We start from the raw sequence: 18,170 nt of genomic DNA, 5'->3' as shown, positions 1-18,170 counted from the left end.
AAACTTGAACCTAGAGCAGATGAAGGCATCCTTCTTGGTTATCCTCCACACAGCAAAGCATACAAGTGCTATAATAAAAGACTTGGAAGAATTGTTGACAGCATTGATGTAGTGGTTGATGAGAAGGGATACATTCCTAGGCAAGTAAATCATGAAGATATCGAAGAAGATGAAGGCCATCCTCAAAGACAGAATGATGAAGAAGAAGAACCTCAAGAAGAACCAGAGGAGCAGATAAGGATAGAAGAGAAGACTCCATCCAGAAATGTTCAGAAGAATCATCCAGAATCTCAGATTTTGGGACAGAAAGAAGCAGGTGTACAAACAAGAAGAACAATTGCAGAAGCTTCAAGCTATTTGGCATTGCTCTCTTCCAGTGAACCACAAAATGTGAAAGAGGCATGCAAAGATGAATGTTGGGTCAAAGCAATGGATGAAGAACTTGAGCAGATCGAAAAGAACAACACTTGGGAGCTGGTTCCTAGACCAAAGGATAAGAATGTTATAGGAACAAAATGGGTCTTCAAAAATAAATTGAATGAAAATGGAGAAGTAATTAGAAACAAGGCCAGACTTGTTTGTAAAGGGTATGCGCAGCAAGAAGGAATAGATTTTGAAGAAACTTTTGCTCCTGTTGCAAGACTTGAGGCCATCCGAATGTTCCTTGCTCTCTCAAGCTTTCAAAACTTCAAAGTATTTCAAATGGACATGAAATCAGCCTTTCTGAATGGAGACTTGGAAGAAGAAGTATACATTGAGCAGCCAGATGGTTTCATTCTTGGAAATGATCCAAATCTTGTATGAAGATTGAAAAAGGCTCTCTATGGCCTCAAACAAGCTCCAAGGGCTTGGTACTATCGTTTGGACAAATATCTTCATCAACAAGGTTTTTCAAAAGGATCAGCAGACAGCAATATTTATATAAAAGTTGAAAACGACAAATTGTTGATACTTGTTGTGTATGTAGATGACATTATCTTTGGCAGCAATGAAGAAGCTATGAGTCAAAGCTTTGCCTTGGTGATGCAGAAAGAATTCGAAATGTCCTTGCTGGGAGACCTGACATATTTTCTTGGTTTGCAAATCCAACAAAATGAAGGAGGGATCTTCTTGTCTCAAACCAAGTATCTCAAGCAGATTTTGAAGAAATATGGTATGGAAGAAGCAAAACCAGTATGTACACCCATGGTCACAGGATGTAACCTCAGTGCAAATGATGAATCAGCAGCAGTGCATCAACCAACTTACAGATCTATGATTGGAAGTCTACTTTATTTAACAGGTACCCGACCAGACATCATGCATGCAGTGGGAATAGTTGGAAGATTTCAGGCAAATCCAAAGGAAACTCATCTTCAGCCAGTAAAGAGAATCTTCAAATATCTTCAAGGGACTCAAAACTATGGCTAATGGTATCCTAGAGATACAGATCTCACACTTCATGCTTATACAGATGCAGATTGGGCCGGAAGCGTGGATGACAGGAAAAGCACAAGTGGTGGTGCATTCTTTATGGGTTCCAGATTAGTATCTTGGTTCAGCAAGAAACAGAGTTCGATTGCCTTGTCTACAGCTGAAGCAGAATATGTTGCTGCTGCATCTTGCTGCACTCAACTCCTTTGGATGATGCAGACCTTGCAGGATTTTCAAATCACTTGTACACCACCCATCTCCATCTTATGTGATAATACAAGTGCAATCAGCATTCCAAAGAACCCAGTCATGCATTCAAAAACCAAGCACATACCAATCAAGTATCACTTTCTCTGGGAACAAGTGCTTGAACAAAAGGTCAAGTTGGAGTATGTTCCTTCTAAGGAAAAGGTTGCTGATATACTCACCAAACCATTGCCTAGGGAGACCTTTGAATACCTAAGGCAAAAGCTGGGGGTTGTTGATGCATCATCTTGTTGTTGAATCTCTTCTGATTGTTGGTTGTACGCAAGGTTCATCTGAAGTATATGCGTACATGTGCTGGGTTGCGGATTGGTCAAAGATCGAATGGCACAGGTTCAGGGGGAGCATATCATGCATTGTTGGCATTATGGAGGAAGTACAGAAGGAGATCATGGATGCTGGTCTGAATATTGCTGCAATACGTCTCTATCTCTTTCATGGTCATGGATTATGGTTCTTCTTTGTAGATCTGGTTTATAGTCAGGGGGAGCATGTCCTTAGGGGGAGCATAACCCTTTGCCCTTGATGTCAAAGGGGGAGAGTGATTGGTTGTTGTTGCCATCAAGTCCAAAGGGGGAGATTGTTGGCATTATGATACATATGTTGTACTTGATGGCAACCCACTCATCTCAGATAATAAATTATAGTGTAGAGAAAAGTTCACGCACTTATATGCAGAGAAAAGTTTATTTCATGTAGAGAAAATTTCACGCACTTTTATGCAGAGAAAAGTTTATTTCATGTAGAGAAAAGTTCACGCACTTTTATGCAGAGAAAATTTTATTTCATGTAGAGAAAAAGTTCACGCACTTTCATGCAAGGAAAAGCGCGTATATGTTGGAGAACTTACCTTTGGTCCATGGTAGTTAGTCCTTGGTATTTGAACCTATGAGGAAAAGCGCGTATATGTTGGAGAACTTACCTTTGGTCCATGGTAGTTAGTCCTTGGTATTTGAACCTATGAGGAAAAGTGCGTATATGTTGGAGAACTTACCTTTGGTCCATGGTAGTTAGTCCTTGGTATTTGAACCTATGGTTTTGGACCATGGTACACACTTTCATGCAAGGAAAAGCACGTATATGTTGGAGAACTTACCTTTGGTCCATGGTAGTTAGTCCTTGGTATTTGAACCTATGGTTTTGGACCATGGTACCTCGTCAAAAGTGTTGATCTCACGCAATTTCATGGTTGGTTCATGGTATTAGTCCGACAGTTTTTGATCCTATGGTTTTGGCCCGTGGTATTGCATCCAAAAGTGTTGATCTCACGTACTTTCATGGTTGGTTCATGGTATTAGTCCAACAGTTTTTTTGATCCTATGGTTTTGGCCCGTGGTATTGTGAAAGGCCTAAGACTATAAAAGAGGAAGGAGATCATTTGGCAAAGCATCTTCTGAATTATCGAATATCTGATAAAGTGCTAGATCTGGAATATTGTGATTGGGTTTTGGTGCAGATCTAGATCTGAATGAAGAAGGAACCTGAGCGTAAGGAGAAGGATAAGTTCTATTGATGGGTCAAAATCTTAAGGCTGGAATAGTGGTATCTCTATATGATTTTGATCTGTGATATGTGGCATACGCTTGATCTATAAATCTAATAATCTGGGTCTGAATTATTGGTGCATGTTTTATTTTACACATGTTATGATCTGGGTATGTCTGATGTAACAACTGCAAAGTTATAAGGAAATATTTGCAGATCTGTATGCGGGTAGGCTTTGGTGAAATCAGAGATTGATGATGCAAGTGTAGTTGATGGGTTTTTGATGTTCTTGGATCCAGTTTGAAAATTTATGAAAAGTGGTCCTTGAAAGAAAAGAAGTAGGGGGTTGTAGCTCCCTTCCAGGAGAGACTGGAAAACGAGAGAGAGTTGTAGCTCTCTGCAAGTTGCAGCCTGCGTACTGGTAAAGGACTGCACCAGTACAAAACCATTGTAAAAGGAGTTTCTAATTTGAAAGAAGATAGAGACATATTACAGCAGGTGGTTTTCACCCACATTGGGTTTCCACCTTACATCTTGTGTTCTTTGGTGTGACTATCTGTTTTCTTTGTTCATGCTCATTATTTTATGGTACTGACATGCAAAAATAATTCAAAGAATAAATAAGGAAGATTTATTAAAAGAACTTGATAATACTGATTCAACCCCCCTCTCAGTATTATTTCCAACGGTTGCAGCCAATGTTTTGCCCAGCCTCTTGGAAAAGTTTGTTCAAGAGGTGAAATTGGTCATCTCTTTGCCTCAACCTTTCTGCGACATGGAGCATGAAGTTGAGCATCTGAACAATCTAAGGCATGATATAAATGTGGAGCTCACTCGAGTACAAATGAACCCTAAAAGAGTAGTGAAAGCTTGGCTGGATAAGGCGGGCGAGGCCATAGAATGTTTAGAATCTATTCGCACAGATTATGAGCAACACAGAAGGTGCCTAAGTTGGTTTCCTAACTGCTTAGGCCTCTACAGAATCAGCAAAGATATCAAAGATTGGAAAGAAACTGTTGCTCAGCTCCACTCAGAGAAGGATTCTGATTTTCCTCCAACTAGTGAATATAGGGATTCTAATCCGCCTGCCCAGTTGCAAATTGTCACCCCTGAAGCTGGTTTTGTAGGAAATGCAATAAAATATTTACAGTCGGAGGTTGAGGAGAGGTTGAAAAAAGATAGAAACACCCGAATTATTGGTGTGTACGGCATGGCGGGTGTCGGTAAGACTTCGCTGCTTCAAACCATCAAAAATAGCCTCAAGGTACGGAGTTCTTTTGATCCCATCATTTGGGTAACAGTTTCCAAAGATTACGATATCTCGAAGCTGCAAGATTGCATAACCAGTAGATTAAAATTACAGCAAAACTTCGCTGACAAATCTGATTTGGAAGGGCGAAAGCATAGGTTATGGTCTTATTTAAAGAATAAAAGATTTCTTCTTCTCCTAGATGACTTGTGGAAGACTCTTGAGCTGCAAAGCCTAGGAGTGTCAATGAATGACACTGGTTCTAAAGTTGTTTTGACTACTCGAAATAAACGAGTATGTACCAGTATGGGAGCCAAAGATCCAATAAATGTGGTACCTCTGTCGAAAGAGGAGGGCTGGCGGCTATTTTCTAGGCGAGCAAATGCTCCACAGGGAATAGAAGACATTGCAAGGCAAATAGCAGGAGAATGCAAAGGTTTGCCTCTCGCTATAAATGTAGCTTCCACTGTAATGGCAGATAAAGTTTATCCACATGAGTGGGAACATTCTCTACTCCAGATGCAAACCATTGATAAGACGTTTTATGCGCTGCACGAAGAAATGGACGAGAAAGTATTCCGACATTTGAAATGGAGTTACGATGTTCTGCGAAATTATTTGAAGACGTGTTTTGTGTACTTTGCAGCATATCTCGAAGACACACAAATCTACTGTGAAAAGGTCATATACATGTGGATCGCAGAAGACCTGGTGAACAGTAGTGGAGAGAGCTATTTGCTTGATATTGCGCACAATTTTATCGACTTCCTCCGAGATCGTTGTTTGATTAAGGTGGTAGAGATGGATAATGTGGGAAGGGTTGAGTTTGTTAAAATACACGACGTCATTCGTGATCTGGTGACACTCATTGACCAGAAGGAGCAGATGTGTTTTTTTAAAGCAGGGTAGGGCGTGAGTCATTCTCCCTGTGAGACAGACACGAATGACTGTAAAAGAATGTCATTGATGAGGAATGCTCTACGCTCCCTTCCCACAGCCTTCCGATGTTTGTCCCTCTTAGTTCTATTGTTAAGGGAGAATCCTGGTATTAAAGAAATTCCTGGAAGCTTCCTGAACAAGTTGCCCTCATTGAGGGTGCTCGATCTTAGTATGATAGGAATAAAGTCTCTTCTACCCAGTACCAGAAATCTAAAACATCTTTCCTCCCTCCAACTACAACGCACGAGCATCAGGGAATTGCGAGAAAGCATTGGCGATCTGAAGGAGCTCCAATTCTTGAATGTTAGTCAATGTGTTCATTTAAGGTGCCTTCCGGAGAGGATAAGTGAAATCAATCATTTGAGGGCCCTGGACATAAGTGTTTGCTTAAGATTGGAGCATCTTCCACATGGTATCTCGGAATTTGTTTCACTGGAGAGATTGCAGTTTAGCCCGATTATTGTATTGGATTTAGAGGAGGAGGAGGCATGGGAAGATCTCCAAAGTTTGAGCAGTCTCAAGGTTTTGGAAGTCAGAATAAAATCGGCAGTTAAGGAGGGAGTTATGGGAAATTGGTCAAAGATGAGACGTTTGTCTTTGTACTTTGAGGGTCAAGATTACCTTCCCCAGGATATGCAGGTGATGAAACATTTGGAAAGTTTCTCTCTTTTCAGATGCGATGTGGAGCGGCTGCCTGGTTGGGTTACGCAATTCCGAAAGCTCGTACACCTTTGGCTAAATGGATGTAACCAGCTGAAATATCTCCTCGCGGAGTTGCCATGTCTGAGAACGCTATGGATAGAGGGTTGCTCTAAGTTGGAGGCATTGGAGTTGGGGATGGGTTTTCCAAAGCTACAGGAGTTGAGCCCTTGGTATTTAGAGTCGTTGGAGTGTGTGGGGCCCGTGGGGGCAGCAAGTGGAAGTGGAGGGTTGGGACCATTACCCCCCATGCTTAAGTCTCTACAGGTACATGGATGTCCGAAATTGAAGAGATTGTGTGGGGCATGGGATAAGTTGAAGTGTCTGGAGAAAATTGAAGGAGAGAGAGAATGGTGGGATGCAATTCAATGGGATGAACCCACCATGAAAACGTCACTTGATGATAAATTTAAAAGTATATTTTCTTAGATATCGTACGTGGAATGGATTGCAGTCACTCATTGTGCAACTTGTATGTAATATCTTGTAAATATAATATTTATATTAAATCTTATTTAGTCACTTGCCATTTAACATATGTTGCCCTCTTAACTTCTAATTCCAATATATAGACAATTTGATATTTCTCTACATAAATAAAGCTTTTAATCAAGTTATGTCGAAGCTATATTTTTTTAATTAAGATGGGGCAAAGTCATATAGATGGGCAAATATATTATACATTCAGCATAATAATTTAATAATATGCGTTGACCGAAGGCGCGAGGACCAAAGGCATGAGGACCGGCCACCCCGTCCTCTCAATGCACCTTGTGTAGGGGAGATGGTAATGTAACTTGTGTGAGACTTCAATCAGTGTTGAAACTCATGGTTAGAATTCAACCTCCTCTTTAATAATAACAATATTAAATATTTTCTCTGATGGGGTTGATTAACAAAGCCAACGATGATATCGTGGTAACATGTGGGTATTCATGAATACCACATGGTCAAAGGTGCAGTGACCGACCTCTCCGTCCTCTCAATGCACCTTGTGTACAGGAGATGGTAATGTAACATGTGTGAGACCTCAATCAGTCTTGAAACTTGTGGGAGGTGGCGTTCGTCGACGATTTATGGAGGGTGGCGAGGTTTGCTATCAGACGTTCTGGGTTTGGTCTTGTTATGGTAAATGCAGTTGAGCTTTGAGTGAGGGAGCCACTGTTTCTGACAACACCTTGTCTGGGAGAGGTGTTGTCATCGGCGTCGGCGTCCCATCCTCCACTTACAAGTGTGCGTTCTTTTTAATTTCTAGCTTGATATTCGATTTATGGTCATCACGCGTAGGGAAGGATTCAACCTTCTGCCTCTGGTTTTGTTTTGTTGGTCTTGCTGGGGTCTGGTGGCATCCCCTATGTGCTAGAGTGAAATTTGGCTCGTTGCCTTACATGGTCCCCTCTCGAGGTTCTGCAAGGTCAGGCGATGTCTATGGAGCATGTGTGCTGGATTTTGGGTGGTTTGGTTAGCGGGGGTCTTATTTAGGGAGAGGGACTATGAATTGCAAATCCAAGTCCTTGTTGCTGGTTTGCAATTGTGCTTCTTTGTTTTCATCCTGGGTTCGTTGATTGTGGTCCCACCCACAAGGGTGGGGCGTTTCTTCTCGGTGACATTTGAAGTCACCCACTGGTCAACTTCAACTCATCCCAATGGTGTAGAGTCGAGTGGGGCGTTTCTTCTCGGTGACATTTGAAGTCCCCTGCTAGTCAGCTTCAACTCATCCCAATGGTGTAGGGTCGGTCGTAATGTGTCTGACTCCCTATTTGGCTCGTTCATCTTCGCAACTTAAGCCCAATTTGGGAAGCCCGGGGGGTGGTGTGTCTCCCTCACAAACGGAATTGGTGGCAACTAGCTTTGTGCAGGGTGGTATTAATGCAAGTCGCTTGGGACAGGGGGCCTCTAGCAATCGCGGTGGTAGTAGGGTGAGTCGTTATGGTCGGGTAGTTTTTGATTAAGTACTTGAATGATTGGAAACCTCTGAGTGGGTGAGGCAAGAGGAGCATGTAGAGCTCATTGCCACTTTGAACAAAATGTACTACTTCCAATGCCATGTCTGGGAGCGCATAGTGGTGGTCTGGCGAGGCCAAAATATGTTATCTGAGAAAGTAGAGAAGCTGGAGGCTTGGATGGCCCACTTTGAAAAGCACGTTCAATGCTCCTTCCATCCTCCTCATCCTCCAAAAACAACTCCAAACAACCCAACCTCCAACCTATATCATTTGGTAGTAAATTTATAGAACATCCTAGATGGTAGTCACTCATTGCGTAACGTGTATGAAATATGTTGTAAGTATAATATTTCTGTTAGTCACTTACCATTTAACATATGTTGCACTTCTCACTTGTAAATCCAATATATAGTCAATTTTATATTCTTCTCAACATAACATTATTTTTAATCAAGATGTGTCGAAGTTATAAATGTGTAAGATGGGTCAAAGTCATACAGCTTGGAAAAACGTTTCAAATTATACATTCAACATAATAATTTAATAAGTTTCCTAAATGTCACGTTGTTAATGAAATAAATAATTAATTACTAATCATTTTTAAGCCTTGTAACTTCAGTTTTATAAATAATATGTTTTTTAAGGTTTGTAACTTTCCTTTTATAAATAACATGTTTTTATTAATATAAATATCATATGATTGTAAGATTATATCATAAATAATTTGTTTTTATTAATACAATATATCATATGATTGTAAGATTATATCATTAATTAATTATTTATTTAGTTTAATTAAAATTAAATTTGATATACTCAAATTTATTACATGAGAAATAAGCAGTTTAATTGTTTTAGACTTTTTATGAAATTTAATCTATTTAATTTTTGGTGAGGTCATAATTTTGAAATTTTTTAAGTCACTTGACTTGTACGCATTATATAACTCAAATTTGCAATTTTAATAAATCTTTCCTAAGGACAAAAACATAAAACAATTACACGAGGCTAAAATAAGTAATCTATCAAATTTTGAAAAGTACTGTATTTTCATTATTTTGATAACAAAAATGTATTTAAATAAAAAAAAGATTTAAATAAAATATTGAATATGTAGAAATATATTTTAGAATCCACTTCTTTCTCAAGGATAAAGTATAAGTTATGGTCTTCTCTATGTGGAATAAAAAGATATTATCAAATTGATCCATGTATTATCATCTTTCAGGGATCCTGTAAGTGCAACTAAGAACCCTTGACTTATGACCTTGTTGAATAAGTAGTAGACAATATTCTTGATCCATCTTCCTATAGAGGTGAATCCAATTCTTATCTTAGAGGGAGAAATAATTTCCTTTAAACCAATGAGGTGATCTTCAATCTTCTTCAACCTTAGCTCTGATACCATGTTAGAAATCATTGCTATTAGGATTAGGGTTAGATTTCTCTTTCTTGATAATTACTTGTGAATTATGTTGCCTTATTTTACTTTTTTGTTATATTATCTTTCATCAAGCAATTACCAAATTATGTGTGCATGAAGATCACAAAAACACAAGACATGATATATAGGCACTATGCCAGGGAAAAACCCCTATCTAAGGGAAAACCTAGTCAAAAATCTCTTCCTTCAATAGTTTTCATTGAGACCCTTCTACCTAGACAAAGACTTACTACACACCAAGCCAACCTCTCCTTATTCAATCAAGGAGAGAGAGAGAGAGAGAGAGAGAGAGAGTGAGAGAGAGACCGAAATTTAGATTTTATTCTTCTCCTTCACCTAGAACAAACTGACACTCCTTTTGGACCCTTCCTTTAACTTCACACTTCTTCCCATCTTCCATATTCCAATTTCCAAAGATCGAATTATGCTTGAGAGAGTGAAGAAGGGTCTCATAAAATATACAATGACTATATTGACTCTTTATTAAACCTAGAAGTCCACAATGGGGAATTTGACTAATAAAATGAAGACCCAAGCATGAAACCCATGCTTTAATAAGTCATTGTGACAATAATAAAAATTCCTTTTACAAATACATTTTATGAAGATTGAACTTGGTTACATTTTTTAACACTCCCAACACTGACTTGGAATGGATAAAGGTTGTAATAGACTCGAGGTCTTCATTTTCTCAACTTTATTTTGTTGGAAAACCAAACATTCTCCCACAAACTTCTAAATATTAGATTTAAGGCCATCCAAAAAAAAATACTTCTTGCCTCTATGTTAAGTTTTTAAAAATCATGAGTACCCTCCTAAGGGGGGGTGTGCAATTCCTAAAGAATATTTTGTTTGAGTTAGGAATTCTTACAAATATATAAGAGGTCTTTGTACCATAATGTATCATTTTTCCAGCGAAATCATTCAGATGTACCAGGATATTGCTGCAAATTTTGAATGACTGACCACACCTCTTCATCATTCTTTCATTCATCCCTTGCTTTGGTTATCCACACAAGTTGGATAATAGAAATTTCACAAAGAAATGATTCCACATCTTCATCCTTTCTTGAGAGTGCATCTGTAACAACATTTTTCTTCCTTTTTTGTAGATGATTTCAAAGTCATAACCCAACACCTTTGTCACCCTTTTGTTGGCATTATGAGACAAGTGTTGTCCTTGATGGCAAACCACACTGATGAGAAATCATAGTGCAGAAGGACAGCAGCAAAGAATTGATGATTAGACTATAAGAAGAAGAGAAAGTTCATACACGCAGGTTCGTTAAGCCCAAGTCGCGTGTACACGCAGGTTGGCTTCATTAAAAGCGCGTGTATGTGGAAAACTCATTTTGGTCCATGGCGGTTAGTCCTTGGAAGTTGTGCCTATGGTTTTGGACCTTGGTGTCTCGACGGACGTGTTGATCCCTAGTTTTAAAGTTGATGGTATTGGATTTCTATGGTTGTGGCCCTTGGTATTGAACAAGGCCTAAGGCTATATAAGGATAAGGAAATCATTAGGCAAGGGCATCTGAAATGTCTTGAATATCTGATGAAGCATTAGATCCAGTATGCAGGGTTATGGGTTGATGATGCATTGCTTGATCTGAGCTAAGGAGAGATCTCACCTGTTGATGGAGAACTAGATCTAAGGAGAGATCGGGATCAAATGGTTTGAAATGAACTATCTTTATGATGCTTATTCTAGATCTACATACTGACGCATGTATTGTTCTATAAGTGTTATGAGTATGACTGATGTCTGGTACAGCTGCAAGTTATGAGAAATTATTTTTAGATCTGTACGCGGGTTGTCTTTGGCAAAAGCGCGTATACACGCGGGTTTGATTCATCGAAGTAGCGTATACATTGTAAAGCTTGATATTTGAAGTTGCAGATGGATCTGATGGTTATTACAGAGTTCTGTGTCTGCTCTGTGTTCTGGTGACTGTTGTTAACAGGGTTTCAGTGATTCAGAGTTTGATGATTGTTTTGAGCTTCAATGATAGTTATGGGTCCAGTATGAAAATTGGATGAAAAGTGGCCTTTCAGATTATGTGTTGTGCTTCAGTGTATCCAGTCTGAAAATTGATGAAACGTGGTACCTGGAGGTGAGAAGATTGTAGGCAAGCACCTACGTACTAGTATCTAAGCTAGTACAAAAGCTAAAGGAGATCTTTGGAGCATTGTAGCAGGTAGCAGCCTGCGTACTAGTAAATGGATCGGCTAGTACAAGAGAAAAGGGGGTTGTAGCTCCCGTACTGGTATAAGACTGCACCAGTACAAATATTGTAAAAGGATTTTCTTATTAAGAAGAAGATTGAGATGACTTGCAGCAGGTGGTTTTCACCCACATTGGGTTTCCACCTTATATCTTTGTGTTCATGTGTGTGATGTTCTGTTCTGTTATTCTGCACCTGTTTACTGTTAATATGCTTAATAATGATCTGATGCATTTACTGAAGATTAAGCTAACTGAATTATAAGATCTCTGGATATACGCGAGTTTCATTAGACACAGTAGCGTGTACACGCGGGTTCACTTAATTGAAGTAGCGTATATGTTTCTGAGTATGAAATTGAAAAGTTTGATTGATCTGATAATACTGATTCACCCCCCCTCTCAGTATTATTTCCAACACCTTTTTGTTGTTATTCTGAAGATAATATTTGTTCCAAAAAATATTTAATACTATCATGATTTGTTCCTATCTTGAAGTGTCTTCCCATTAGGTAAGGTCGTCATTGATTTAGTGCATGTAGTATTGCCAACATTTCCTTCTCATAAATAGGTTTATGTAAATACTTTCCTTTGATTGGATGACTTTCAAAAGAAATGGGTCTTCCTTCTTGCATTAAAACCGCATTTCGTGAAGCATCACATTCCACAATAAAAGTTTATATGAAGTCTGGTGTAGCTAAGACCAATGCTTGGCATATTTCCTCTTTAAGATTTTGAAAGGCCTTCGTTTCTTCTGGAGTCCAAAAAATAGTATCAGTAATGATCTTAGAAGCGTCTCGCATAATTCTAAACAAACTTGCAATAATACCCTGTCAAGCAAAGAAATCCTTGAAGATGCTTTATGGTTGTGGGGATTTTCTATTCCTTAATGGATTTAATTTTTTTAGGGTTTATCTTAACACCCTCATGAGATACAAAATGACCCAAATATTCCACCTCTTGTACTCTAAAGAAACATTTGGAGGATTTTCATATAATTGTTTCTCCTCAAATAATTTGAGCACCCTATCAACATGTTGAACATAATCCTTCCAACACTTGTGGTAGATTAGTATATCATCAAAAAATACTAACACGGATTTTCTAAGGAATGGTTTGAAAATGGAATTCATCAAACTTTGAAATGTGGAAGGTGCATTAGTAAGCCCTGTTGTAACATGATTAGTTTTGATAATTTAAATTTGCTGATATATTATGTTTTAGTAGTTTATAAATAATAAGTGGGCCTGAAAGAGTAAATGCACCCTCAAAATGTAAATTTAAGTTTCATTGGCTGGTTGATTTAGTTAATCATGCATTTAAACATGATTAAATGATGTGATAAATTAAATTCAAACATGGTTTACAAACAGATGAGAGCGAATTTAATAAAAACAGAAAGATGTTTTTGTTGATAACATCCTCATGTACAAAAACCTCTCTCAAATTTCTAACAGTTGTTATGGTTTGGGATATTCATATGAAGCTTTGCAGCCATAGTTTCCTGAATTTCCCTGTTTTTAGTTAGAGTTTTCAAATGCAGTTTTCGAGAAAGTGGAAATGAATTTTTAAAACATGAAAGAGGTTTTTGTTAACTGCATCCTCATGTAAAAAAAAATCTCTCATTTTTTTAACAAATATTATGGTTTGGAAGATACACTCTCATCATGTTTAGCCTATTTTTCTGACTGTGCAATGTCTTGTTTAAGCCACCTTTTTGTAGAACATAGTGTGGATAATAAGAGATGAATCTTTGGAAACTGGAGGAGGTTTTTGTTCCTAAGATACTATACTACAAAACCCTCTCTTATTTTTCACACATCTAGCTAGGATTGAGATATTCGAAGGGATGGATAAACCCTATTTTTCATAAATTTGGGAGGAAAAAGCTCAAAGATAGTTAGTGACTTGGAGGCCACCTCATCAAATATGAGTTGCAATCAAATTCGAATTGCTCTTCTTTATCAATAGAAATCCTCAAAGATAGTACCAGAACTCTTCAAATAGTTTTAGTTACCTTTATTTGTGTTCTATTTTTGTAATACAGTTTTCAGATATTTGTAATAGCTCTTGATATTTTTATCAAGATATTTTGGGAGGAAATTGTATAAATACTTCATCAATTGAAGTAATATGTGTGGGATTTTGATGCCAAGGCTCTTCACTTCGTAATAGCGTCTACTATAATATTTCTAATGAAAGCCTTCCAGCTCCAGTTTGACAGAATTTTGTGTTTTCTAGTATGTCTTTCTAGTGTTTCATATCTTATTTCTACACATGTTCAAAGAATTTATATGAAGGTGTTGGTAAGTGTAGATTAAGTCTTAATCTCTCCCATATAAAATAATAACCTTTAGAAAGAGATTAGCGTATTGGACTATTTTTCCAAGATAACTACTCTCTGATTGGTTTTTGCTTTATGCCTTCTGATAGCTATTAAAAGATATTAGCTTATTGGACTATCTGTCCAAAATTGCTCCTCTTAGAATTGGTTTCAGTTTGGCCTTTAGTTGCCTTTGAATATATTTTTTTGGGCTGTATAAATCTTCTACACGCATCCAAATTTCCCTAGTTGTTAAGAAGTATGTCTGACTGCTTAATTATTAGGAATCTCCTTACATTCTTCTATCATAATCCTTGAAAGCTAATTCATTCTGTCAGGCTGGAAGTTGACACGTTTTGAAGGGACCCTATGAGAGAGACCTCTAATCATGAATATGGATCGTCATTAATCGCCAACCCTCCCCAATTAAAACCATAAATATGGCCATTTTTCGTCAAAGTTTGTTGTTCAATGACAGGTGAACAATGTTAAACAAAGCTTCGTAACAGATGAGGGAGTCCCCTCTGGTTCAAGAACCAGCTTGAACCTAAAGGCTGGTTGAATTGGTTTTCTGGCATAGTTTTTGCAGCCAAGGACTGCCTACGGGAAACAGGTACAACAAGGCCAAAAGGCATGACAAAAAATTCATAATGACCCTCATGAGTTCTAAATGTTGTTTTTGAATGTCTTTAGTCTTCATTCTAATTTGATAATATCCTGAACGAAAATCCAACTTGGTGAAGTAAATTTCTCCATTTAATTCATCCAATAATTCATCAACGATAGGAATTGGAAATTTATCTCTAATAGTGAGCTCCCTATAATCTGGAAACATACGCCATGATCCATCCTTCTTGTGCAACAATACTACTAGAGAAGAGAAAGAACTTTGTCTAGGTTGAATTATACCAGCCCCTAACATTTCTGCAACCATACGATAAATTTCACTCTTTTGGGAATAAGGATATTTGTAAGGCCTAATGTTTGAAGGAACACTTTTTAGAATCAAGTGAATCGCATGATCATGATCACGAATAGGTGGGAGGCTTTTGGGAGTCTCAAACACCTTGGAATGATTGTCCATGACTTTTTGGAGATTTGGATAAATATATTATTTTGATGTTTGAACCCCTAGTGAGCATAATTGTACAGGTATGCCACATTGTTCTTGCTTTATAATCTTTGTCATTCCATTAGATATAATTATTTTTCATGGTTTCCCTGCAATACCCCTTAATTCAACTTCCTTCCCTTCCCAAAAAAAATCAAGAAAAGTTATTTAAACTTGAAGGTTATCGTCCCCAAAGATTGTAACCATTGGACTCCTAGTACAACATCAACACCACCCATTAGAATGGAAAGCATTGGAATATTCAATACTGATACCCCCATGTTTAGCTTGATATTATGGCACTTTCCAGAGAAATTTATAGTTCCTCCATTTGAAACCATCATTTGACACTTTGGTGCTGGATATAGGAAGAAATTCAATTTCTTGAGTATCTTATAATGAATAAAATTATGGGTACTATCAGAATCAATCAACACTATTACTTTTTTCTTCCCTATATATCCTTCTAACTTGAGAGTTTCAGAGTTACAAGATATGGTCAGATTCATTTCTTCTTTCTCTAGGGTTGGTTCATAGTGTATTCTCTCCTCTTTCGATGTTTCTTGTTCCTTTTCTTCATCCTCTTCACAATCTATGTAGAATAATTTCTTCTTAGCGCACTTATGACCTTTAGTGTATTTTATATCACAATTGTAACAAAGGTATTTTAATCTTTTTTCCTCCAATTGTTGTGGTGTCAACCTTGTAGGTTGTGGAAGACTAGGAGCAACAACACTTCCATCTTTATAGTTGTGAGTGGTGGACTTCCTTGTTTCCATAATTTTGCTTTCAACTTTTCTTTCCACCTTGAATGCCTTCTCCAATGAATCAGGTTCCCAAAGGCGAACCTCATGTTGAATGTTATCTTTTAATGTCCCTATGAAGACATCAATCCTATTCTCCTCTGGAATATCAGTTACCTTAATATTCAATTTTTGGAAGTCTTCAATGTGCTCCTCCATTGAACCCTTTTGTTTGAGATTTATCAATTGGTTAAAGAAGGTGTTTCTCTTTGTATCTTCATAATGTGCTATCATTTCCTACGTAAACATTGACCAGGTAACAAGTGGTTTATGAGAATATTTAATTTATGGAAGTCTTCAATGTGCTCGGCCATTGAACCGTTTTGTTTTATATTTATCAATTGGCTAAAGAAGGTGTTGCTCTTTGTATCTTCATAGTGTGCTATCATTTCCTACGTAAAAATTGACAAGGTAACAAGTGGTTTACGAGAACAAATCCATCTATACCATACAAACTGATTGGGTTCTAAATATAAAGATCCAATACATATCTTTTGTGAGGGTTGCACATAATGTACATCAAAATATTGCTCCATATGTAGTATCCATGTTACCATATCATTGCCATCAAAATTCCTCATATCTATCTTTAGAATGTGGTGGTTCGTAAACCCCACACTGGAGTCTCTAAAATCATCATTCATATTCTTTTTTGTTCTCATCATGATTTTCATGGATTACCTTGTCACCACCGGGAAGCCTTTCTTGCAATAATTTTCTCAAACCTTCTATTTCTGCTTTCAAACCATCCATCTTAGCTTCCATGCCATCCTTAAAACCTTCCATGTCTGATTTTAAACCATCCATGTCGCCTTTTAGTTTACCTTTGGTTTCTCTTTGTCAGAGTGAAATTTGTTGTACTTGGTCCCATAATTTTGATATATCATGCTGCGATTCTTCCTCTTCATGCGGCATAGTAGATATTTCTAAGGCCTTATTGGGTGTAGAATTATTTTTCTTAGGAGACATTTTATACCCCATTATTGATATCTATGCTTCAATATGCCCTTAGAATCACTTCAAACTGATTTTTCAAACAAACACTATACAATTTTTTTAAAATATACATTTTTTTCTTGATTTTAGGAGCTCGATATTGAAACAGTTGTAACTCTGTAATTGTGGATCTGGAAGTTTCGAAATTACTTCTTTCGGTATCTCTCTGAGTCTTCTTTCCAACCTTGCAAGTCTGATTGATATTGGATTACTCAAGAAATATTTATGCCAAATCTCCCATGATGGCCTGATTATGGATTGGTTCATTAGATTGAAGTTGTAAAGGATGCCATGTATCACTGTTTCTGATCCAGGTGGCTCCAGAGACACACACATGACAAAGAGGGCTTATGCAAGCTTGAAAATCAAAGTGATCAGAATGTTTTTAAACCAAGACCAGAGAGTAGATCTTGTCGTCCTAATCACAGCGGTGTGAATGGTTAATTAATCCGAGCTTGTAGGAGGCCGCAATTTGGACAAAATCTGGCCACTGATTTCGGCCAACCTGGCCAGATTTTGGTCGAATTTATGGCCTGATTAATTTGTCTCCTTCGGGAAAATTTCTAATTTTTAAAAAATGACCATGGATTTTGTTTTTGTTAAAAAATATATATAAAAAAATGGTGGTGGGCCATAACCCTTGCCACCGCTATCGGACCCAAAATAAATTATATTTATAAAAAAAATTGGGCCGATAGGCCGTGACCCCCATCGGGCCCCCAACCTTACCATAACAAAATTAATTTAAAAGTGGCTTGGCGACCATCACCCCACCGAGCCCTCCAACACTCTGCACCATATATAAACATAACTTTAATATGGGGTGGGCACGGGCCACCTCCAGTGGACCCGACCCACACCCTCAAAACCCCAACACCTTACATAAATTCCACAACATAATTAAAAGGGGCCGGTGGGATTTGAACCCACAGTCGACGGGAGGGTTGGCCACGCCCACACAGCGGCCCCACGTTGAATCCATATATGATATGTACCACCCAACGACCCAAAATACCAATGCGCCTCCATTAAAAGATTAATACGCCAACAATAGTGCGGGAGTTATCGGGTAGGCCGCCCAATGTAGACCCAAGCCCCCTAAAAATATGTGTGTTTTTTTTTAAACAATAATGTATTAAAATGGGAGAGGCGGGGTTTGACCACCCGACCCCTCCTCAACTAATGGACATTATTACCATCACGCCAAATGGGTTCCTTGGTTTATCTGCCCAAAACTTTATGTAAGCTCAACATTTACCTAGTTGTTGATCATTTAA

General features: G+C 37.9%; 1 protein-coding gene across 1 annotated transcript; it reads left to right on the top strand.

Moving 5' to 3' along the window:
• The first annotated feature begins 3,937 nt into the window (after positions 1–3,937).
• Positions 3,938–6,478, top strand: LOC149162128 (disease resistance protein UNI-like). Its single transcript, XM_089435105.1, has 2 exons — positions 3,938–5,316; positions 5,677–6,478. Exons 1-2 carry the CDS (start codon positions 3,938–3,940, stop codon positions 6,476–6,478), a joined length of 2,181 nt encoding a protein of 726 aa, XP_089291231.1.
• The last annotated feature ends 11,692 nt before the right edge of the window (positions 6,479–18,170 follow it).

Source organism: Pinus tabuliformis, chromosome 5_2 (genome assembly GCF_031772625.1).
Source record: "Pinus tabuliformis cultivar Carrire ecotype Pingquan chromosome 5_2, CPIR1, whole genome shotgun sequence".
Lineage (NCBI taxonomy): Eukaryota > Viridiplantae > Streptophyta > Pinopsida > Pinales > Pinaceae > Pinus > Pinus tabuliformis.
Note: the sequence above shows the minus strand (reverse complement) of the source record. Positions and strands in the feature narration are given on the sequence as shown.

Bases quoted from the DNA above. Each gene is read 5' to 3' on its own strand.
- LOC149162128 (XM_089435105.1), top strand. From the start codon at position 3,938: ATGGAGCATGAAGTTGAGCATCTGAACAATCTAAGGCATGATATAAAT. The intron at 5,317-5,676 runs GTAGGGCGTGAG...TGTTCATTTAAG, and splicing joins ATGTGTTTTTTTAAAGCAGG to GTGCCTTCCGGAGAGGATAA.